Source organism: Miscanthus floridulus, chromosome 6 (assembly GCF_019320115.1).
Source record: "Miscanthus floridulus cultivar M001 chromosome 6, ASM1932011v1, whole genome shotgun sequence".
Classification (NCBI taxonomy): domain Eukaryota; kingdom Viridiplantae; phylum Streptophyta; class Magnoliopsida; order Poales; family Poaceae; genus Miscanthus; species Miscanthus floridulus.
In genome coordinates this window covers 138,953,152-138,976,403 of record NC_089585.1, presented here as the reverse complement: position 1 = coordinate 138,976,403, position 23,252 = coordinate 138,953,152, and the positions used below count along the sequence as shown (strand labels likewise).

Here is a 23,252-nt window from a genome sequence, read left to right as displayed (position 1 = left end):
GTCGTGGGTCGGTGTCAGCGACGACTAATGAGCCTGACTTGTGGTTAGCGGGCGGATGTGTCTTGATTGCAAGACAACGATACTCACCTGCTTCCCAACAATTTATGTTCATCCATCCAACAATACTACCCTGCTGCTGTTGGCGACTTGGCAGGGCACGCACCCAGCTGCAAGCTGCCACCAAATAGCTATAAAGCTCTTCATCATCACATACCATAGATAGTCTGGTGTCTTCGTCCCAAGGCCCCAGCTACCGGATCCACTGGCGCCCACGGGCGGGCCATGGCACAGCCATTCCGAGCTGTTCCTGTCCTGCTGCGCCACCTCCTACCCTAACTGCTCCATTACTCATCTACAGCCCGGTGAGTTGTGACCCAGCCACTCTGTTTTGTTCAGCCATCAAAATCAGCCACGCTGCTTGCTGCCCCACTAACCATGCCCTGAAACTTCTTCAGAACATGGGGTGACACCGCGCCAGTGACCTGTGACTGTGACCATGGATCGTTTCGCTTCGTCAGGAAATGATGCAGCAAATAAACGATTGTTACAGTAAACCACAGCGAATTCTAGCATGGAAATTGGCTGTCAGTTAGAGGAGGTAACAATTGAATGAATCGGCAGCGAGTGATCTGATCAAGGTACAAACTGCTGCTACGGCCTATGGCTGCTGCAATGAATTACACGAGGTGACGAATCTCCAAGAATGTGAATTGAACAAAGAGGGTACACGGTTTCTCCCCAGGCCCAGATCTCACTAGCTGCCTGAGGGGGTAGGGGAGCAGAAGAAACAATGTGGTGACGGTCAATTATCCGACAAATATGTACCGAGGACCGGATCACGTGGTATGGTCATAACAGCTGCTGGCCTTTTGTCAATAAGGTTTACTGTGCTTGTTGTTGTTTTCTCTCTTGAGTTGTACTTTGAGTTTTTTACCGCCTAATTGGTACCCGTTCATCCTATTGATTGCTGCCTGTGCAGAAGCAGGCGAATCGTAGCTCACAAAACCTGCATCCAGGTTATATGTGTCGGTTAGCAGGCTGTGCGCCGAAAGATAGAGAGGGTGGGAGATTTTACCAAAGCATTTGCTGACGCCTGTTGCTTTGTCTACAAACACCTTAGCACTTAGTACTCTACCAAAACTCTGAAAGGCACTGGAAAGCTCTTGGTCACCATAGTCTTGTGGGATATGATAAATAAATAGATTGGCTCCAGGAGGACCTGTAACATGATAATTATAGGTTTTAAAACACAATACGGTATCGGTTATAGAAGTGGTAGATAGACAGATTAATTGATTGTATAATGGGGGTTATGGTCCTTATGGATTTTGATAGCACAGCTATTATAATAAGGGCTACCGATCATTTTTGTCCTACGTACTGATGTACATTTTTGTGAAACAAAGGATCGTGCACATCATGCTATAAAATGTACTCCCTCCATCCCAAATTGTAAGTCATTCCAAGAATCTTGGAGAGTCAAACTTTTTCAAGTTTGACTAAAATTATAGAGAGAAACACAAAGATTGATGACATCAAATAGGTATAATATGAAAATATAACTAATGAAGAATCTAATGATACTTACTTGGTATGATAAATATTATTATTTTGTTATATAAATTTGGTCAAACTTGAAAAACTTTGACTCTCCAAGATTCTTGGAATGACTTACAATTTGGGATGGAGGGAGTACATGTTTGCTAGGGAACTTAACGTTGAGACTTGAGAGACAAAAAGTACACGCTAATGACCACATGAATTCTCTGGCAAATAGTCTTTCTCCCTTTGCATAGAATAGAGTATCGAATGTGGCTAACCTTCGACCTGTCCACCAGCATTGCTGCTGGGACTAGAAGAAATGGCGGAATTGGCATTCGAATTTGGAACTTTAATCGAAATTGAATTGTGAGAATTTCCAAAAGGACGATTGTTCGTGGGACCACCAGGATATGATCCAGGATACTGCATACCAGGGATAGCAGGATAAGGGCTGCCTAACTGCATTGCATTAAATGACTTTTGAACTGAACTGGGAGACAGTTCAGGATTAACTCCTCTTATTGAGTTCCCTTGATTAAGAGGTTGAAGCATATTCTGGAAGGGGCCTTGATTTTGCATAGGAGATAGAGGGTACTGCATAAGTCCGTATGTTCCTGGTGGCTGCACAGGAAATAAAACACACTACATTAAATTTGATGTTGATCATCATTTACGGCAAAGATTTCGGTTTTTGGAGTTTCCACATATAACATGTATTATTTAAGAATCAATATAATATAATGTCAAGGGAGTAAAGCTAAGAGTTTCGAAAAATTGAATGGAATAGATCTTTTCCGTTTACAACATATGTTTACCAAAGAACAAGCAGGAAGGAATTCAAATACTGCAGATGATATGTTATGAGTGAGAAGAACAGAAGTTAATAAATCATATGTTCTGAACAAGGATTGGTGGAGAGAATTTGTGAAGGAAAAAAAAACTTGAAAGCAGAATACCATTAGAAGAGTGCTGCCCTTGGTATAACTACTGAGCATTTTCTATGATATGGCTGTAAAATGTAAAGAAGGCTAAAAGAACAGCAGAAGACACCTGATAGCCAAATCCATTGTATTGAGGCATATATCCCATCTGTAAAGCTCCAAATACTGAAGACTGCTGCATTGGACTTGCATTGGGCATATTAGATAGCTGTAATTGAGCTTTTTGTGCTTTCCGAGCCTGCCTTTCCTTTTCTGTATCGGCCCATTTGACGACCAACGGCACACTAGAACCCTACAAAATATATTAGAGCTTGTTGGAATATGAACAAAAAAACATGGTTTCCTAAAGAAATCCAGAAAATTCATATAGTGTCAAATGGGCAATCTGAAAATGCAAAAAAGAGCTTTACTTCATAATTTATGTACAAATTGAATAATAACAATATAATAATTAAACAGCCACAAAATTCAGGCTTTGCCGCATCCCCAGATATTCATGGCACCATATGGAAAGTTAGATTTAAGTCAGGTAGGATTCTCACCCAAAAAATGTCAGGTAGGATTTTCTAGGAAAATTCAGGACAACTTAAAGAAATTAAGGGTGGGTGTGGATAGATTTGCATACTTAGACAATCAAACTAAATGAAATAATTGCAGAAGTGGCTGAAAACTGGGTGGCTACAAAAGTCCTGAATGGCATCATTTTGAACATATATATTTGACTAGAGCAAACGTAAATTGTTACTTCAGACTGTTGGACAGTAAATAAAATAAATAATTCAGTCTAAGCTATGAGCCTATATGCTATAAGATCTCAGTAATAAAAAAATATATAAAAAATTGATTTGATATCCGAACTCATTTTTGACAGACCTCTATTTTGTGTTTCCCGTTTAGAGCTTCAATAGCTGCCAATGCTTGATCTTTTGTTTGATATTTAATGAAGGCACAGCCAGCTGCAAAGAGCAAAGTTAACTGACAATATACATTTGAGGCAATGCTTATCATTCTATGCATAAGGAAAGAAACTTCTATGCAGGAAATTACCTTTGCTTGTTTGTTGTGAACCTCTCAAAATTTGCAAATCCTTGACATTCCCATATTTGGAAAACAAATCAGTCAACTCAGTGTCCGTTACATTTTTCGGAAGCATTCCAATAAAAAGCTTATGTTCTGGATGTCATGACAAGTAGAAAAATGAGTGCACTGTTTGGATATCAGTAAAAAACAGGCAACAATGTCTTAAGCAAATATCCCCATACAAAATCGCTGGCAAAGAGAAAGTTCTACTTAAACAGTAATCATACCCAGCCTCTCCAACTCTCCATCAGCATATTTTACTTGCAAAGGACTCAATGCCTGAGTTAAAGAGAAACAGAGAAGAGTGTAATCAGAGACTGTCAAAGCAGAGACAATTCTACAAGATCGATATTTGATGAGTGTCATAGAAAAGTGTCACCCATATCACCATATCCAAACAAGGCATCACAAAGTGTAGCTAACAGATTATATGACTAAAAGAAAATATTAATAATGAGCAAGTGTTTCAGACTCTCAGTGGCTCCAAAAAGTCCATGTTTACCAACTACAAAGCATTTCAAATTTTGTCCAAGATCAGGATATATAGGTCTAACTACCAAGACTTGACAGCATGCTTTGTATCACCATCCTCATTTGGTGAATTGACTTTTGCCTCTGTTAGTGCTAGTCAAATCGAAATGATGCAGTGTTACTTCATATCTGAACAAAAAACGCATCTTAGCAGGAGTGGGATTAGATATGTAGTCACTCTCTGATGCAATTCACTGAGTGAAGGCAGTAAACAGTATCAATTTCCAGCAACTATCAAACGTCTAGGCCTAGAGCAATAATGATGTTTTCAAGAAAACTTGTGCACCATAATAACAAACATTCAAGAAGATACACAACCACAAAAGCAATATATTTTTATTGCAACTGATGCTAGTTGAGACAGAATCATGCATTTTTCATGTACCTAGTCCAGAAACTTTATTCATACCCAACTGTTGCAGTGACCTAAAAGTCTGGTCATGTTTTATATGACAGAGGCCACAATTGAGAATTGACCACACCCAGAGTTAAGTTTTCCATATTGATTTTGTTGTTTGGTTCGGAGCCACAGTTAGGTGTGCCAGAAAATTGAAGCTACAAAAAGGTTGATTTTGCATACCAAGATGGATGCTAAAGTGTTATAGCCACTTGGTGGTCTAATTTTTGTTAGGTGACAAGCCTAGGCCATTATATGGTTGGTGACCAGATATCAGTATTCAGTTGTCATAGACCTAACTTGTTCCCTAAAAGAGCATTTACATTTGCTACTTGCAGCATAGCCTAACACAGGCTCCCACCAAATATAAACTGTCAGTTGGCTTAGATGTTTTGACTAGTTTCTAATGCTACATAGGATTATACTGCAGAATGAGAAAAGAACTTCCTCTTGAATCACGTCTATTAATCGGCACAAAATTGCAACTAAAACATTCATTATTACCCCCATGTAGGTATAAGCTACTTGAACATGTTTTATCAACATTCCCACATTTGGCAGGACCATGAATTGAAATCTTCCTCCTATCTACATAAGACCAACTCATTCCGCAGCTTACAATGTTGGAAACCGTGGACATTATGTTTCTAGGAATGAGGATAAACTGACTAGCTTTGATAAATACCATAATAGCAACCAGTAGATTACCAGGCACCAGCCTTATAGAAAGACTCAATAAGATGTATTTTACATCGCAATCATGATCCAGGTCTGTAATGGTTCTCCAGTTTATCCTACTCAAAGTAACAAAGAAAAGATTTAGTCAACCTAAAGGCTACTCATGAAGGGTTGTATTACGTGTGTATTTACTTTGTCTACTTAGCATGCTCTTAAAAGCACTACTATGTATCTGCATTAGGAAACAGATTCCGAGCAACTTCATTCAGCAAGAACTCATTCAAGAGAAGTTAAAGTGCATATATTCCTCTTATTGGATACACAAGAAAGAAAGAAAAAATGATTGCCACTGGGCTTGACACTATTCAGATATATCCTTGAAATCAGAAATGAAACAGTCCCCAGAGAATCTACAAACTGAGAATGAGTTAACGTCTTGCAATCATTTGCACACACAGCTTCACAAACTATTAATGGTTAGAAATTGGAGCCCAAAGTTTTAAACAAATCCAATTCCTAAATTTTGAACCAACCACCAAAGTCGCAGTCACTAAATTCAGTTTCTCTAAAGTGCCCCACGAAAGACTCATCAGATCCCATCCCACCGGACAGCCAAAAGCAAACATTAGCTGACAATGTGGCCCCTGCCAACCAGATTATGGGATACTTTCATAATTAGCGATCCAGAAGGAGCTAAAGGTGTTACAGTGGGTTCAGTCATTGACAATTCCACCTAGGCAGTTGGAAAGAAGGAACCTGCTACCAGAACAAGATTAGAATGGTCGCATACCCCAGAAAGCGTGCGCTTGTTGTGGTAGGCATTCACCGCCTTGTCAGCTTCCTCCCTTGAGGGGCATATGACGAAGCAGCACCCTGCATTATGTTCAGAGCATGTAAAACTGAGGTGAAATCGAGAAGCAGATGGGCAAAATGACGGAAACAAAGTGAAGGAAATAGCCAAGAAGGGGAAAACTAGCATGTCAATGTGCGACGTAACAAATAGGTTTTTAAGTGAATCAGGGTAGTTTTTCTAATTCTATTTTTGCAGAAACGCCAAGGCCAACTAAATTTCCACATCAGAAAAGCCAACTCAATTTGCACATCATAAACGCCAGCGCCAACCAAATTGCCATCTGAAGCAAGTTTACCTGAGGCCAACCCAAACCAAGCAGCTAAATATAGCACAGATTCCACACAATTATGTCACATTTAAGCCTGCATTGCTCGAAAACAAGCTGAAGCCACAACAGTGACGCATACTTTTTTTTTCTACATATACATTTTGCAAAAATCCAAAATGAAAATATGGAGGGAGCCAACAGAAAATGATTTAAAAAACAGAAACGGAAAAGGAAGAGATTCAAAAACATGCAATGGAGCAAATACATACATACAGTAAGCTAACGCAATTCAGGCCTAGTGAAGTCGAAATCAATGCTGAAACCCCACCAACCAGAGGACTCGACGCGAGATCTCCCCGCAGCATTGCAGCAAATCTATCCCCCACAGGCGGAAAAACAAAGCCAAAAACGCTACAGATTTTTCTAACCGAAAACCCCAGATTCCTCCGACCGGCGGCATTGCTCCCAAACCCGAGCGAAGCAAAACCACCTCGGACCGAGCACTCGACTCGAGTTCAGGCGCGAGGGAACAGCGCTGCATTGTGGCGAATCGAGCGAGAGCGGGCGCGGGGGAGGGAGGGTGGCGAGCCCAGATCCGGGTGGCAGTCAGATCCGCACCTCGGGAGACCTTGGTGACCTTGTCCTTGATGACGGTGACCTCGTCGACGGCGGCGACCTCGCGGAACATGGCGAGCAGGTCGGCCTCGGTCATGTGCTTGGGCACCTGGCCCACGAAGAGCTTGACGCTCTTCTCCTCCTCGCCGCCGTCCTTCCCTCCTCCTCCGCCTCCTGCCTCCCCCGCAGACGCCGCGGCCTTGTCCCCGTCCTCCGCCATTGGACGCTCTGCCTCCTGCTCCGGCCGCTGCTGCTAGGGTTTCCGCCGAAGGCTTGGTTGTCGCTGCCGCCTCTGCGCAGGTCCGGTCGCCTCCGCCTCGTCGCTGCGGGCGGTTGCACTGCCAATTGTTTTTGGGTTTAGGTGGTAGAGGTGATGGAGTTGGAGTTGGGTTGGAGGCGGAGGCGGAGGCGGAGTAATTTAATATTAGAGCGTCCGCAGTGGGCGGACCGTAGCCGGTTCTATACGATAAATGTAATGGTAGTATCGGGGCTTCTATACGCTGTGAGCTGAGTCGATGAAGAACCTGCTCCCATCTATCAAATCCTACTCTCTCTTGTCTTTTTTTGTTATTGCTGCTCCAGAATGAATACGATATATTGTGGTTTATTTATTAGATGGAGTCACATTATACTTTAGGAATAGGACCGATTCGATACACTGTAAGTGCTCTTAGGAGAGTGTTGGGTTGCTGCTCCTAAAATTTAGTCGTTCTCCTTTTATATTAATTATAGATTAATTACAAAATTAATTATATAGTTTATGACTAATTTACAAGACGGATCTTTTAAGCCTAATTAGTCTATGATTTGATAATGTATTGCTACAGTAAACATGTGTCAGTGACGGATTAATTAAGCTTAATAAATTCGTCTCATGGAGTACCGATGGATTTTATAATTTATTTTTTTATTAGTATTCAAACACCACATGCGACACCCTCACGTGACACCTCCTAAATTTTAAATTTTACTCACTGGATCAAACACCCCCTTAATAATTAATACCTAATGAATATAAATTGTATTTTTTCAATCAATAAATAGTATTTTTTCTTATAATAAATCAGTCAATAATACTTCCAGTAATAACTTATCAGTGAAATCTACTCCTACTCTCCCCCTTTCCTCCCTTCCCTTGCCATGGAGAGAGAAAAGAGAGACGTGGTGTGGTGGTGGTTTTTTTATTTCTGTTTGTTTTGGGAGACAAACAATGGAGGTTGTCTTCCCTAGCTTGTTGCAACGGTTTCATGCATTTGCCTTTCCCCCCCTGTTTTCCTTTATATATTTGTCGTTAATATAAGAAAAAAAGTGCTTGGATTTTATTTGAACACGGACGGATGTTCATGTATACATATCTTTTCTCTCTATATAAATATCTTATTCAACTTTAAAATAAATCTAAATTAGTACAAACACCATCGAAGAAAAACGGATGGATAGATTCGAGTAACAAATTCTACACGCAGTTTAGGTCTGGTTCAGTTCCTCCCAAAAAATTTATACCATATCTCATTAAATATTTGATACGTGCATAGAATATTAAATATAGACTAAAAAATAACTAATTGTACAGATTACGACTACTTTGCGAGACGAATCTTTTAAGTTTAATTAGTCCATGATTTGACAATAAAGTACTACAGTAACACATATACTAATGACGAAATACTTAGACTTAATAAATTCGTCTCGTGGTTTACTGACGAATTCTATAATTTATTTTTTATTAGTATCAAACACCCCATACGACATCTCAGGCCGTCGCAGACATGCACTTATTACCCACTCTCAGTATAATTAGGGGGTGTTTGGATCAGTGACTAAAATTTAGGATGTATGTCGGGAGGATGTTGCATGGGGTATTCGGATACTAATAAAAAAACAAATTACATAATCCGTCAGTACTCTACGATATGAATTTTTTAAGCCTAATTAATCCATCATTAGCACATGTTTACGGTAGCAAAAATAATATCAAATCCTTAACTAATTAGACTTAAAAGATTCGTCTCATAAACTAGTCATAAACTATACAATTAGTTTTATAATTAATTTATATTTAATACTTTATACACGTGTCAAATATTCCGTGAGACAGCGACCACCGCTTATAGGAGTAGGTAAACACGTGTGACGGGTCAATTTTGTCCTCCGGTTTTTACCGTGAGAGGGAACAGTGACAAGACCTGGAGCTATTGATGCATGCGTAGCAGGGTTGACTAGAACAGAGTACAGGAGGTCATGTCAACTCATGGACCACTTCAAATTCAAACGGCTGTTCGTTGGTTGGTTTCTGGACTGATTTGGACTGACTGGTGCTGGTTTATTGTGAGAGAAAAACACTGTTGACTGGCTGGTTTGGGCTGGCTGAAACCAACAAGCGAACAGGGTGAAAGACTAGCAGCCTGTTCCCTTGCTCGTAAACGATTATAAATTTTCAGCCAAGAATAATATTTTTCTCTCACACCAAACCAACCAGCAGTAAATAATCCACGATCGTTTACGGCCTCTAGGGCATAATGTACTGTTGTTCTGCATCTATACTTTCAACTATATTTTTAGAAAATGATATATATTTTTCTCTCGCAACCAAATCAAAATAGATATCAGATAAATTTCAACGACAAGACCGGGGCATAAAAAAAAATGAACGATTGTAAATCCACCACCCGATCAGCTAAAATATTCACATAACTAGGCCCGACCGGCCAAGCTGGCTGACTCCTCAACATGATAGAGGGGTAAATAAATATACTGCTTAATCTGATATGGTCAATAATTGAACTCTTCTTTCTTATTATGCAGCACGAGTGCACGAGGAACGAAATAAAACACTGGAGCTGCTGTTAACCAACCAACCATGTGAAAAGAAAAAAAAATCCTTGGAGGTAGATCAATCATGGGGAGTTTGTTCATTCAGTCACTCCTTGTTGTGTTCATTCAGTTCAGCACTTGAGCTGTTCATGATAGTACGTATACTGAAATGGGCCTGTTCATTGGTTTCAGTTTCATTTCAGGTTAGTAGTAATAATAATAATAATAAACAGTGGTGTCAGTTTGGGTGCGAAACAAAAAGAAAAACCTGGGTTCCACCGCGGCCTGGCAGATGGTAACAAAGGGTGGCACTGGACCGAAGGAATGAATGGTGGACAGGGACATGAGGACCTGAGGAAAGGAGGGGGCAACAACACCAAGAGACGAGACAGGCATGGCAACTGGACTCGAAGGAAAGGAAACCCTCGCTCGAACTTCTGAAAAAAAAAACACTATGCAAGAAGAAGATTCTCCATCACATCAAACTTACGGTATATGCATGGAGTACTAAATGTAGACGAAATCAAAAACTAATTGCACAGTTTGGTTGTACTTTGCGAGACGAACGTTTTGAGTCTAATTAGTCAACGGTTAGACAATTATTATCAAATACAAACGAAATATTACAGTGCCAGTATAAGAATTTTGCCACTCCAAAGTTTGGGAACTAAACGTGGCCTATGTCCATCCTCCCACAACAGAGCTGGCATGTCTGCTCCTCAACTCCACCCATATCTCAGCGTCAGTGAGCTTTGCTTGGCCTGGTCTGGTCCTCCTCTCGTCCCCCTCCTCTGCTCCGCAGGTCCAGGAGGCCAGGAGGACACATCTGAGACGGGACTGGCTCGTTTCTCTAGTAATCTATACTTTTCAATTTATTTTTTTAGTCAAAATAGTATTTTTTTCTCACAACAAATCAGTTGAAATAGTGTTTCGGCTTGTTAGCGAACGAGGCCAGAGAGGGACATCAGATCAGGTGTTAACTAACCATCCGTTCCATTCACACGCCTCATTTGACGTCAAATTACTGGAGGATAAGATCAAACCAGCTTGGGGTTGGGACTAGGACTAGATCTATGATCCCATTGTAAGCCGGCTTATAAGCCATGGTACGGTATTTTTCTCTCCTAAAAAATCAGCCGTACAAATCAGCACAAGCGGCTCACGCTGCTCCCTCCGTCCAAAATAAAACATAGTTACGAGAGGTTTGTGCTGATCAAGCTTTTCTAAATTTAATTTAATAACTATGTTTATTAAAAAAATTAATAATATTTATATCTCCTAATAAGTTTATTATAAAAATACATTCAGTGACTCATCTAGTGATACTGATTATGTACTGTAAATATTAAGTATTTTCTTGTATATGTTCAAACTCAAAGTTAAAAATGTTTGACCTTTTAGAAAGTGAGATGGCCCTGTTTGGCTGGTACATAAGCCGGCTTGTTTCGACCCTAGTTATTAGGACCGGACCGGGCCAGCGGTTCGACCGCTAAAAGACCGAACCAGAGCCTAGACCGGTCCGGTTTACTTAAAAGACCGTCTGTGCAATCGAACCGCTCAAAACCGGTTGAACCGGCCGGTTTTTTACGGACCCGGTGAACCGGCCGGTTCCATGCGAACCGGTGAGTTTTTGAGTTTTTCCAAAATTACCCCTCTATGCACTTAGGACGACCTTATCTAGTTAGGGGTATTATTGGAAATTGGCTAAAAGCTTTTTCTTGTAGGAATAATTGGCTAAAGCATGGCATCCAAACTTCATTTTGTGGTACCCATGTAGGCTGCTTTTTCTTGTAGGAATAATTTGCAGCCCAGGAAGGTACATCTTGAAATTGATTTGGGCAGAGGGCCTCCTGCAGAAAGTAAGAACTAAAAAAACACATTGTGATCTATGCGATTTTGTTTTGTCATATCAATGATAGGTTTATACATGAAAATCAGGTGACAGTGCAGGTCATAGGGGCAGCGAGGGCAGAGTGTCTGATGCTTTGGGAAAGGAAAATAGTAGCAGTCGGGAGAATTCTGGTGTCTTTCATAGGCAAACTGATATCTCTAGACTTCCATTCACATCTGCAGGAAGTATTGCAGAGGTTGATCCAAAATTACCCCTCTTTTCTCTAGATTTGATTAATTTAGGATTGCTTTCTAAGTTTTCCACGACATGGCTAAAGTAGTAACAGATGAGATGCATTTCTTATCAGTTATCATGCACTTTTGTTTTGAATCTAAAAACTTGTGCAATTAAATTTGTGTTGTTTATTTATCATTTGTCAATTATTAATTATAGCAAATATATATATATATGTATATATATATATGTATATATATGTATATATATATATGTATATATATGTATGTATATATATATGTATATATATATACCGGTTCAAAGTAATTGTGGCCGGTTCAATTTGTCCGGTCCAAAATAATTGAACCGGCGGTTCAACCGGTTTAAAACGGTTGGACCAGTGAACCAGTGAACCGATGACCTCACCGGTTCAATCTCCGGTCCGGTCCTAATAACTTTGGTTTCGACTGATTCAATAGTGTTCTGTGAGGGAGAATAAGCTAAAATAAGCTGACTCGGCTGAAAAATAGTTCAAGCGAATAGGACCGAAATTACGTGATTAGAGAGAAGATGTGGATGTTCGATAACTAGCTAATGGTACTCCCAACCATGAAACTAGATGATTTTTACGTTCACTAGATGCCAACTAAAAGAAGATAATGTAGCACTCCGATCAAAGTAGAGAGATGAAAAAACGGTTTCTTAGACAAGAACCATGTCTACACGGTAACCATAATATAAAGAGATGTGACTAGTAAACAATGGAGAGAGAGAAATATGTGATTGAAATAAAAAAAACTATACAAACTATCCATTGGGGACATAGGTTTTATATGTAGTGTCTACGTAAATTAACATGCATAGACCTAATTGTGGTTTTTGGCGTTGTGATTGTCCTAATATTTTCTGTTACTCTTGCAGTGTAAAAAATTAATTCTAAATTTATGATAAGCCAAACTTTCTTAGGTTTGATAAATAAAGTTTACAAAAAAATATTATCAAATATTTATGTCTTTGAATAGGTTTACTAAAAACTTATATTCCATATTAATCTAATAATATTTATTTGGTACATACATGCTAGTGTTTTTATATGTTTGATCAAGTTTAAACTTGTTATATTCTTCGGGAAGCGAGAATCACATTTCTTTTTCGATGGAAGGGATACAAAGAAGAGGGGGGACCGAAAAAGGCAAATAACAGACATTAGGGAATGGGGGGGGGGGCGTTTGCTTTTTGATGATGCCATTGGTCGTCTAATAAATAAACAACAGGGCGCACATGAGATGTGTCTGAATGATGATTTGGGGCACTAATGCAGGGTACAGTACAGACCCAAAGCTCGGATTGGAGGACGTCCCTTTTAATTTCTTTCAAGATGCTTACACTAGGTACTACTAGGTCTTTATCAAAGCTGATAGGATGGATTATTAGTGCTTGCTCCTCCTCGATGTCTTGGGACAGTTTGATGAAAAATAAAGAAAACGGCCGATTATTAATTTGTTGTCGGTCACGATTTTTGTCGAATTAATAGAGGAGTTGGCACTTGGCAATGACTTGGTGTTGTTGGTTCCGAGATTTATAAGGCCAGTCTCAATGGGGATTTCATGGTTCTGTTACCAATGCATCTATATTTTAGAAATAGTGCAGAAGAGTTTCATCCCTATGAAACTCTCTCTACTCCCATAAAACTCTTAGAGCAAGTATAATAGCAGGCTGTAAGCCGACTAAATGCTGAGGTGGAGAAGAGGGGGGAGGAGAGAGAGGAGAAGCGGGCTGTAAGCTTACAACCGGCTTGGGCACAAGAACCAAAAAAGTCTGTGAGAGAGACAAGTGGGCCATGTATTAACTGTAAAGAGCCAACTATTGTATGAGTGGGCTGAGAGAAGGCTACAAAAAAACCTTACAGCCAGCAAGCCCGACTGTATTATTAGCCTTGCTCTTATCATCTCTCTCTTCATCAATACGGTGCTACATCAGCCTATTTAATGCCCATAAAACTCTGATGAAACTCCATTGAGACTAGCCTAACACTAACGAACCTGCATGTTCACGAGGCTCAGGTGACGGCATAATATGCAGGCTCGCGTGAGAATGAATGCGGTGTCTCCGTGTGTCACTCAGTCTAGTTGATAACTACACATGATCTGCACAAGTCAAAAAATCGCGATGTCGACGGGCACGTCGTGTCTGCCTGTGGCACTCGACTCCTCACGGCTCGGCGGTGTCGCGCACATGTGGCACGTCCCTAGCCTAGTAGCCTCTCTCAACTTTCCAATAGATGTATACTTAGAGGGTAAATGGGTGTTTGGTTACTCTCCTAAACTTTAGTCGCTATATGTTTAGACACATGCATAAAGTATTAAATATAGATTAATTATAAAACTAATTGCACAGTTTATGACTAATTTGTAAAGCGAATTTTTTAAGCCTAATTAGTCCATAATTTGACAATGTGGTGCTACAGTAAACATGTCCTGATAACGGATTAATTATGCTTAATAAATTCGGCTCGTAGAGTACTGACGGATTCTGTAATTTGTTTTTTATTAGTATCCGAACATCCCATACGATACTCTCACGTGACACCTCCTAAATTTTAGTCACCAGATCCAAAACACCGCCTTAGTCTGCCAATTAAAGTTGAATCAACGTATAGTAAGACTCCCATACGGGCTGAGCTTCTCAATGAAAATCGAAGACCCACTGATGTTTTACATCATTAATGCTATGTATACAAAGACTGAGCCTATTTTACACTACCAGCCTTTCAATACTTGAATCAGCATGGTTCTTCCACTTCAACAAAACCTGCAGTGGAATATTCTGCTGTTAGAGATCTTGCAAATGTCATGGGACTTTAAGCAAAACTGATTTACTTCTTCATATAAATAAAGCATGTTAGGACAATCACTAAGAAATGCATTGTTGCCATGTGCCATAGTATTTGGGAACATAACCTCATTGTTTTCAAAATAGCAAATGAAATTTGGAGCTAGACTACGAATTTAATTATTTAGGACAAATTTCTACCAAGCAGGAACAAAAAAATTCATTCAGAACAGAAAAGTATTAAACTGAACATGTTGTCCTTCACCATCTCAAACTAGGTACATCGTAGCACTAGGGATCATGACCTAATCACCTCATGGTGTTTAAAATAAGCGAAGGGAAACCATTATACCTTCAATTGCTTCCTAGGAGTCTTCGAAGCCAAGGCCAATGCTCTTCCAAAATCGGTTGCCACCCTTGCCTGGCTTCTTACCCTTGCCAGATTTCTTTGTGCTATAAAATATAGAAATCTGCTTGAGGAAAGCCTTCTCAATCTGGAACATGGATAGATAGAAAACATTAGAACTACTTTACAACTAGAAGGAACCTACTGAAATTGCTTATACAGAAGAACAAAGAAAAAAGCTTGGTAAATCCCTCACTAATGCAGTGTGACAATATTGCTATAAATGCATTACATCAGAAGTGCACAAAACTAGAACTGGCACTGTACCATCATAAGGGATATTTAGGAATCCTAAAACCGCATGCAATGGATCTGCAGCGATAAAATTTACACCAAAATGTCTCAAATCCATTGCTGGTCACAAATTACAATTCCTAGTACCACAATAATAATGTTCCCCTAATTACCAATTACCAAGTACCGCAGAAGGATAGAAAGAGTGTAAGTTTCTATTCATAAGCTGGCCAAATTAGCTAACTAGATAGACAATTATCAGATTACACAATTATCAGATCACTGGATGGAAATAAGAAATGGTTGACAAAGCAACCATTAGTAGTGTCCCAATGATCACTTTAGACAGAAGCAGTGTAAGTTTCTATTCTGGAGCTGTATAGATTTATTGCTTAAGAAACATTTTTTAATGGGACATTGACATGGTAGCATGGTGGAAATTTAAAGAGTACAAGTTATACTAACAGAACAGCAAACTAGACTATGCTTAAAACAGAGAAAAATAGTTCATGGGGCCATTGAGCTCCGGTTGTCACTAAGGCATTGAAAAGAAAATTAGTTCAGCACAAACCTTGGTTCAAGGGTCAGGTATAGAAAGGAAGAACTTGCACTTCTTCCTCTCTGCAAGTCACTCAACCAGGTATCTGCCAAACAAGAACCACCGTTACTACAACAGTGATCAATACTGAGTTTATTATTCATGTGATACATAAAAGAGGCGCAATTTGAAGGACCTTAGATAACTATAACCCCACAGAAATTAAATGAAATGTAAAAGCAAGAGGCGTAAATTCATATCATGACCTTTTCTACATTTTTTTTTTTTTTTTGCAATGGCACCCATCACAGTCAAATAACACTAGAACATGTGACAAATTGGACTCTTGACGGTGCAACTATTGCAGGCTGCTGTTAAGAAAGCATCGGAAATAAGTCGTCAAAGCAAGAACCCTACAGGCAGATGGCATCCCTGGCACCAAATCATCACTAGATCTGCTCCTCCTCCCCTTCACTGGATCTGCAGCATGGACATCGAAATCAAAGCCAAATCGATTGGATTAGGATTAGGGAGGGAGGGGAACCTAGTGGTGGGGCTGCAGCTTCAGGACCGGATGCGCAGCCGCCAGGGGGCCGAGGCCTGAGGTGCGTGCAATAAATCTATATCTGCCCGAGGTGCGTGCCGCCGCCTTGGAGCTGGGCCACCGCCGTCTTGGGGCCGTGCCTCCTCAGGCCTGGGGTGCGCGTCGCATGATAGAATACAAATCATGTAAAGGAACAAAAATAGTTACCTTCTATATCTGCAGAAGTGGTTCTAGAGATGCCAACAAAACATGCATCAGTATATCTGGTGGATAAAACTTTCACCAATAATCCTTGCATGAACACTCATAATCTTTGAAGTGATGAAACATATTGTTGTCCCGCACAATTATCTCCCTACCAACAATACCAGATATGAATTTAAAAGCCCGGTGACAATCTACACAAATTCGCAGATTCTTCATGATCCTTATTGGTACACCAGGTGGTATACAGATCAATCCAAATGCCAGAGCAAGCTTTTCACTGTGTTGAAACACCTCTGATTCTTTCTCTTCTTCCTCAAGATCATAGAGAGCATATTGTGTGTCTGGCATGTAGCCAGCAGCTTGCATTTGCCCTTTGAGCTTTGCCAATAATGCCTGGATCTCACTATTCATCTCATGTGTTGTGTCCTTAGCCTGGAAAACATGGACAACATTTTTCCAAGTGATCCAACTACGCCCTGGGTCTTTCTTGATTCCAACATTCTTCATCTCCTTCCTTATATCTGTTGCTTCTGCCCACCTGGAGCAATTCAAAACTTACATTAAATCCAAAGCACAATTTATGAGAGAGTGCAGCTTGATTGAACAGAAGGGTACTTAAGTTACTTTACCTGCCAGCAGATGCAAGCATGTTTGAGAGCAGAACATGATTGCCCGAGTCCCGAGGATCAAGCTCAAACAACTTTTCAGCAGCAATCCTTCCTAGCTCTGTCTTCCCATGCATCTTGCATCCCCCAAGTAGTGCTCCCCAGACAGAAATGGAAGGCCTCATTGGCATCCCCTGTATAATCTCATAAGCTCGCTCTTCCATTCCTGCACGACCAAGCAAGTCCACTACACAAGCATAATGCTCAATTCTTGGTTCAATCCCAAACCTCTGCTTCATTGTCTGGAACAACTCATACCCTTCCATTGTCAAACCTCCCCTGCTGCAGGCCGTGAGAACATTGACAAGTGTGATGTAATTAGGTGCTGTTTCTCGACCCATTATCATTTCATCAAACACTGCGAGTGCATTCCAAGCATCACCAATATGAGCATAACCTCCTATCATCGCATTCCATGTGACAAGATTTCGCTGTGGCATCTCGAAAAATACCTGCTCAGCGTCTCGGACACCGCCACACTTCCCATACATGTCAACCAATGCACTAGCAACAAAAATGTTTGCATCAATGCAGGAACGGACAGCAACTGCATGCAGAGCACGCCCAAGGTCAAGTCCTAGCAGACCCGCACAAGTGGTGAGCACACTGGAAACCATGAAGTCGGTCGGCTCTTCCCCAGCTCTCCTTGCACCCAAGTACACCAAGAAAGCCTCCTCCTCTGCCCCATTCTGCGCGTATGCAACAACCATAGAACACCAGGACACGCTGTTCCGAACTCCCATCCCATCAAACACCACCCTGGCCTTCCCCACGCATCGACACTTCCCATAAAAGTCCACCATAGAATTGGACACGGAGACATCCTTGTCAAAGCCGCACTTGGCCACAAAACCATGGAACTGCTCCCCAAGGAACAGGTACGTCATGCCAGCGCACGCGTTGAAGAACGCGCAGACCGAGACCACGTTCGGCATCCCACTGGTCCCCCGGAGCCCAAAGTAGGCGTCCACCGTCTCGAGGGGCCGGCCGTCAAGCACCGCGTTCGTCATGACCGCGTTCCAGGAGACCACGTTCCTATTGGGCATTTCGTCGAACAGGCGGCGCGCCAGCGCGAGGCGGCCCGTCTTGAAGTACATGTCCAGCGCCGCGCACGAGACGAAGGCGTCGTCGGGGAGGTAGCCGAACCTGAGCGCGAGGGCGTGCACCTGCGGCCCGACGGCGGGCGCGGCGGGCGCGGAGGCGGCCGCGGCGGCCTTGAAGGCGGAAGGGAAGGTGAAGTCGTTGGGGCGGAGGCCGAGCCGGAGCATGGCGGCGAACGCCGAGAGCGCCTGGAGCGGGCGCGCGTGCTGCGCCGCGCCCGAGATGAAGGCCGTGTAGGAGACCACGGTAGGGCTAGGGTCCGCGGCCAGCGCCGCGGCGGCGGCGCCCGGGAGGTCGAGCTTGGAGTAGAGGTTGACGAGGTGCGCGCAGATGAAGGGCGGGAGGGCCGGGACCAGTAGCCTGAGCGCGCGCGCGTGGGCCGCTCGGCCGAGCCGCGGGGACCGGGAGGCGATCGCCGCCTCGACCGCGCCCGCCAGGAGCTGCGGGTCGACCGCCACGGCGGCGGCGGCGGCGGCGCGACGCATTTGGCGCTGGGGCTGGAGCTTGCCTTGCATGTCTGGCTGTCTCCTAAACGTGTCTCCGCATACGTGGAGGTGGTGGTGGAGGTGGGCCGCCATCCACAGACCTATACGGAGCCGTCTCCCATCCCGTTACGTTAATGATAACGCATCTTATCAGATGTCCGGTCCGTCGGACACACCTCCTTCACCGCGCTCGTACTCATCCGCTCGCCAGCTCGCTTCTCTCCTCCAATACTCATCCGCTCACTACCGTCCCACCCGTGCCGAGACTCTGGCGTTTCACCCATTCTTAAAAACTGGTTTCGCACTTTTATCATTCCGTAATGTGGTTTTGCTCGTTTGACATTATAAAACTAACATAATCCGCTAAAATACATTTTAGATAATTTAATTTGTGGAAAAAAACGTATTCTTCCACTTCTATCCGTGCATGCTGTTTTCTTCGTCAAAATGAATACGGATCGGCCTTCTCTCCATTGCTCCCTCTCCTCCATCCCCGGTCCCCATCCCCGTCTCGGCCCCGACGCCGATGTTCCCGACCCCGAGACGGAGCCCCCCATCGCGGCACTCCCCGACGAGCTCTTGCTCGCGATCCTCGCCCGCGTGCCCGCGCCTCGCTCCCGTCGCTCCCCGCCATGTGTCGCCGCTTCGCCTCCCTACTCGCGTCCCAGGCATTCCTCCACCTCCGCCACGCGCGCGGCCGCCTCCGCTCCTGCCTCCTCGCCGTCTCCTCGTCCTCCCGCGCGCTGCTCCTCCAGCTCCACGCCTCCCCCACCTCCTGCTCGCTCGACGTCGCCACGCTTCCCCTTCTCCTGCCCCCGCCGCTCCTCCCGCACTAGTTCGCGCACGCACGCGCCGTTGTGGTGGGGCGGCACGTGTACCTGGTCGGCCGCGGCGCCACGCTGCGGGTGGACCCGTTGACGGGCGCGGCGAGAGCGTGCGCGCCCACGCTGTTCCCGCGGAGCAAGTTCGCGGCGGCCGCCGTGGGCGCGTGGATCTATGTCGCGGGCGGGTTCGCGCGCACCGCTGCGGTCGAGGAGTACGACCCGGCCGCCGACGCGTGGCGTGTCGTCGCGGAGGCACCCCGCCAGAGGTACGGCTGCACAGGCGCCAGCGCCGGCTGCGTGTTCTACGTCGCCGGAGGTGCCGCCGTGGGAGGACGAGGGGCGTCGGCGGCACTGGTGGAGGCGCACGCGTGCGCGGGGTCGGTGGACGCGCTACACGTGGCGTTGAGCGCCTGGGCATGGGCACGCCCGCGGGCCATGCCCAGCGGCGGCTGCGTCGTGGGCGTGTGCGGTGCCGGGGACGGACACCTCTATGTCGTCGGCATTGTGGGGATTGCTGTTGAGAAATCGATTGCTGCTCCATGCGATTTCTTGGTGCTGCCCTTGAGTCTTGACACACGGGTAGCTTGATCTGTAGTTGTACTTGGTTGGCCATCTCTATGCTGGGTGAGCTCTTTCTTTCCTTGCATTCTGTGCGGCGCTTGGATGGCCTGGGGGAGGGCGGCAGCGCTTGGATGGCCGAGCGGAGACGGGAGGCGGCACCTGGATGGCCGGGCGGAGGCGGGACGCGGCACCTGGTGCGTCGATCCGTTTTGACCACGAACGGGGAACGATGACTATCGTATAAGGAGAAAGCAGACAGGGGTAGAAGTGGGATGATGTGTCTTTTTTTTCCACGAATAAAAACTACCCAAAATGTATTTAAGCGGGTTACACCAGTCTCGTAATGGCAAACGAGCGAAACCACTTTGCGGAATGGTAAAAGTGTGAAGCCAGTTTTTGATGATGGGTGAAACGCCAAAGTCTCACCCGCGCCGCACTTCGGGACGCACGTCGCGTGGCGCGCGCCACCCGCTGGCGCTCCCTTCCTCCCCTCCGCGCGACCTCCATATTACTCTGTGCTCTCCAACGACCCCGCTCTTGCTCCTGCTCCCCCATTGGAGACGAGGATGATCGCGGCGGTTCCGACGAGGTAGGTCGGTTCTTCTCTGGATCTAAGCCCCCCTCTCCTCCTCCTGCGGATCTGAGCGCTCGAGATGGCGGACTAGAGGGGGTGAATAATCCTTTCTAAAATTAATCATATCGGCTAACCGAAATAAATACGAAATTAAAACTATCGGTCTAGCCAAGACTACAACCCTCTATCTAAGTTCACAAACACCTTAAAAAGATCCTAAAGAGGCAACCAAGGTGCCGAATTAGCTAGTGCTCACCTATCCAATTCTAGCTTGCAAGATCACACAAACCTATACAACTAGTACTTCAACCAAACCGGGAAGCACCTGCACAATCTAGTAAGGAAAAACACAAAGCCACCTAAGCTCACTAGCAGTATTCAATAACAAGGCTACACAAGCCAAATTAGAGAGCGTAAATGACTTAGCTACATAAACTAAGCAATATGACTAATAAGGTTACTAAAACCAAATTAGCCACGCAAAGGAGCTACTTCTATGCTACACAAGCAAGAAGGCAACTAGCAAGCTACTAAAGCTAAACTAGTCACAAGAGCAACTACACAAGCACAATATATGAAAGTAATACAAGCTTGTGTTTCGCGGAATGCAAACCACCGAGAAGATGATGAAGACAATGTTGACATAGTGATTTTCTCCTGAGGTTCACTTGGTTGCCACCAAGCTACGTCCCCGTTGTGTCGACCACTCACTTGATGGTTCGGCGGCTAATTGGCATCACCCTCTAAGCCGCACGTCGTGCACCGTAAGAACCTACCCCGAAAGTGAAGGTAATTCAATAACATGCTCAACTAGAGTTGCTCTTTATGATCCCCGCGGGGTGAGTACAATCCCCCTCACAAAGTCTCCTCCGGACCACCGCACAATCTTCTCGTGTGCTTCAACAAAGTCATAAGCCACCAAGCCGTCTAAGAGGTAGCAATCTTCAAGAGTAACAAGCACCACCGGCTTGCAACACGATCACGTAGTGCCACTCGATGCAACTTCACGATGCAATCACACTAGAATCACACTCACTCGCAATCGATTCGCAATCTTGCAAGCACATGTGAGTTAGCGTAACACCCCTGGTGTTATGAGCTCGTTTAGCACCGTGATTTAGGCCTAAGTCAAATTTTTGAAACGAGTTTCTCGAAAATTTTGATTTAAAACATACTTGATGTGATAAGCGAATCCTGTGTGACTTAGTTTCGTGGACTCGAATAAACGCTCAAGTTAAATTACGCAGTGCGTAGAAATATTTAGGAATGTCTGATAACGGTTCTAGCAAGTAAATGACGCATGGCTTGTTCTGTGGGATTGAACATGAAAATAATTTTATAAACAAAAATACTATATGACTGGTATATAGTACTTAAGTAAAATTCGGAGTATGATTTTGGTTGCATTTAAAATGTCGAGTAACAAACTTTCGTGTTTTAGTCGTGTTGGAAAATATCAATTGTCGTCTTGGTAAATGAATATTTGAGAGCTGAAATAATAACGATAGTGCTGCTGCCCACTCGCCCCACCTAACTCGCCGGTACGGCGCGCGCGCGCTAATGGATGAAAGTTGGCCGGGCTGCTGCTGCCGTGTACTGCCTTGCTTGTCCTGCTGCTCACATCGTTTCGTCGCTCTGCAACATTGCCAGAGCACGCCGCACGGTCCCTGCATAGTGGAAGTTGGCCGACCATCGTGCTGCGGTCCCCTTCTTTTTTCTATTCTGTGGCCGGCCCCAGCTCCTGTCCGCCAGTCGCTCTTTGTTTCTCTCTATTTTTCTGCACCCTCGGTCTTGTCCTTGCCTACCTTGCTTGTTGGTCTACCTCTTGCTCCACGGTTCCCTCTACCAGACAAGCAAGCCGGTCACCTCTGAACTGTTGCTCTTGCTCTGCTTTCCTTGCCTCCGTCTGCCTTTTCTCTCTCTACTGTGCCGCTGGGCCACGACCGTCACTGCTGCCCGTCGTCTCTTCCTTTTTCCCCCTCGGGCGTGCGCGTCCTCCTTTCCCAGCGTCGGAGTCGCTGCCCCAGCGCCCGCTCGCCCTCCCAGCTCGCTCTCCCGCTCTTCCCTGCCTTCTCTGCTTGTCTTGCCGCCGAGTCGTGCACCCACGGTGGCAGCGCCCATCGTCGCCGGCCGTCGTGTGCACGCGTGCGAGCGAGTTCCTATGGCCCACGCTGGACCGCTCCACCTCTGGCTCGCCCTCCCCGCAGCTCCTGCCGGGGCCACGTCATGCCGGTGCCGTGTCGCAGCGTCGCTCCTCTGCTTGTCTCGCGATGACATCGCGTTCTTCGCCTGCCAAGCCGCAGCCGCGCTGGGCCTATAGTGCCCCGCCGTTGCTGCACCTTCGGTCGTCACCGCTACCCGCATGCATGAGCATCCGCCGGAGATAGGAAGCCGCCCTGCCACGCTGGGCCCGCTGCTCCTTTATCGCGCCTGTGCCGCAGCCGCCCAAGCCTAGAGCACCGTCGTGGTCCCCGCGTTGGACCGAGCCACAGCGCCC

At 44.6% G+C, this 23,252-nt stretch overlaps 2 protein-coding genes and 1 pseudogene across 4 annotated transcripts; 1 reads left to right on the top strand and 2 right to left on the bottom strand.

Annotated features, from left to right (window-relative positions):
• Window positions 1–593: 593 nt before the first annotated feature.
• On the bottom strand, window positions 594–7,356 carry LOC136459869 (RNA-binding protein BRN1-like). The gene is made up of 9 exons (XM_066459712.1): window positions 6,909–7,356; window positions 5,960–6,042; window positions 3,791–3,842; window positions 3,531–3,656; window positions 3,357–3,439; window positions 2,593–2,775; window positions 1,821–2,163; window positions 1,076–1,219; window positions 594–1,006 (listed from the first exon to the last, which is right to left on the bottom strand). Exons 1-9 carry the CDS (start codon window positions 7,123–7,125, stop codon window positions 873–875), a joined length of 1,365 nt encoding a protein of 454 aa, XP_066315809.1. The 5' UTR covers window positions 7,126–7,356; the 3' UTR covers window positions 594–872.
• Window positions 7,357–14,395: 7,039 nt separating this feature from the next.
• On the bottom strand, window positions 14,396–18,887 carry LOC136459868 (pentatricopeptide repeat-containing protein At4g14850-like). 3 transcript variants are annotated; one of them, XM_066459710.1, is made up of 6 exons: window positions 17,175–18,887; window positions 16,339–17,083; window positions 16,212–16,274; window positions 15,828–15,900; window positions 14,969–15,110; window positions 14,396–14,595 (listed from the first exon to the last, which is right to left on the bottom strand). In XM_066459710.1, exons 1-2 carry the CDS (start codon window positions 18,824–18,826, stop codon window positions 16,618–16,620), a joined length of 2,118 nt encoding a protein of 705 aa, XP_066315807.1. In that variant the 5' UTR covers window positions 18,827–18,887; the 3' UTR covers window positions 14,396–14,595; window positions 14,969–15,110; window positions 15,828–15,900; window positions 16,212–16,274; window positions 16,339–16,617. The 3 variants fall into 3 exon arrangements, with proteins under 3 accessions (XP_066315807.1, XP_066315808.1, XP_066315805.1); XM_066459711.1 differs by having other exon boundaries at window positions 16,546–17,083; XM_066459708.1 differs by having other exon boundaries at window positions 16,212–17,083.
• A 356-nt stretch (window positions 18,888–19,243) lies between these two features.
• LOC136461340 (F-box/kelch-repeat protein At5g26960-like) lies at window positions 19,244–20,141 on the top strand (annotated as a pseudogene).
• The last annotated feature ends 3,111 nt before the right edge of the window (window positions 20,142–23,252 follow it).

Coding starts and splice junctions, on each gene's coding strand:
- LOC136459869 (XM_066459712.1), bottom strand. CDS start 7,125: ATGGCGGAGGACGGGGACAAGGCCGCGGCGTCTGCGGGGGAGGCAGGA. Junction 2,776..3,356: donor ACGGGAAACACAAAATAGAG/GTCTGTCAAAAA, acceptor TATATTTTGTAG/GGTTCTAGTGTGCCGTTGGT. Junction 1,007..1,075: donor AGGCGTCAGCAAATGCTTTG/GTAAAATCTCCC, acceptor ACCTGGATGCAG/GTTTTGTGAGCTACGATTCG.
- LOC136459868 (XM_066459708.1), bottom strand. CDS start 18,826: ATGCAAGGCAAGCTCCAGCCCCAGCGCCAAATGCGTCGCGCCGCCGCC. Junction 17,084..17,174: donor ATGCTTGCATCTGCTGGCAG/GTAAAGTAACTT, acceptor GAATTGCTCCAG/GTGGGCAGAAGCAACAGATA.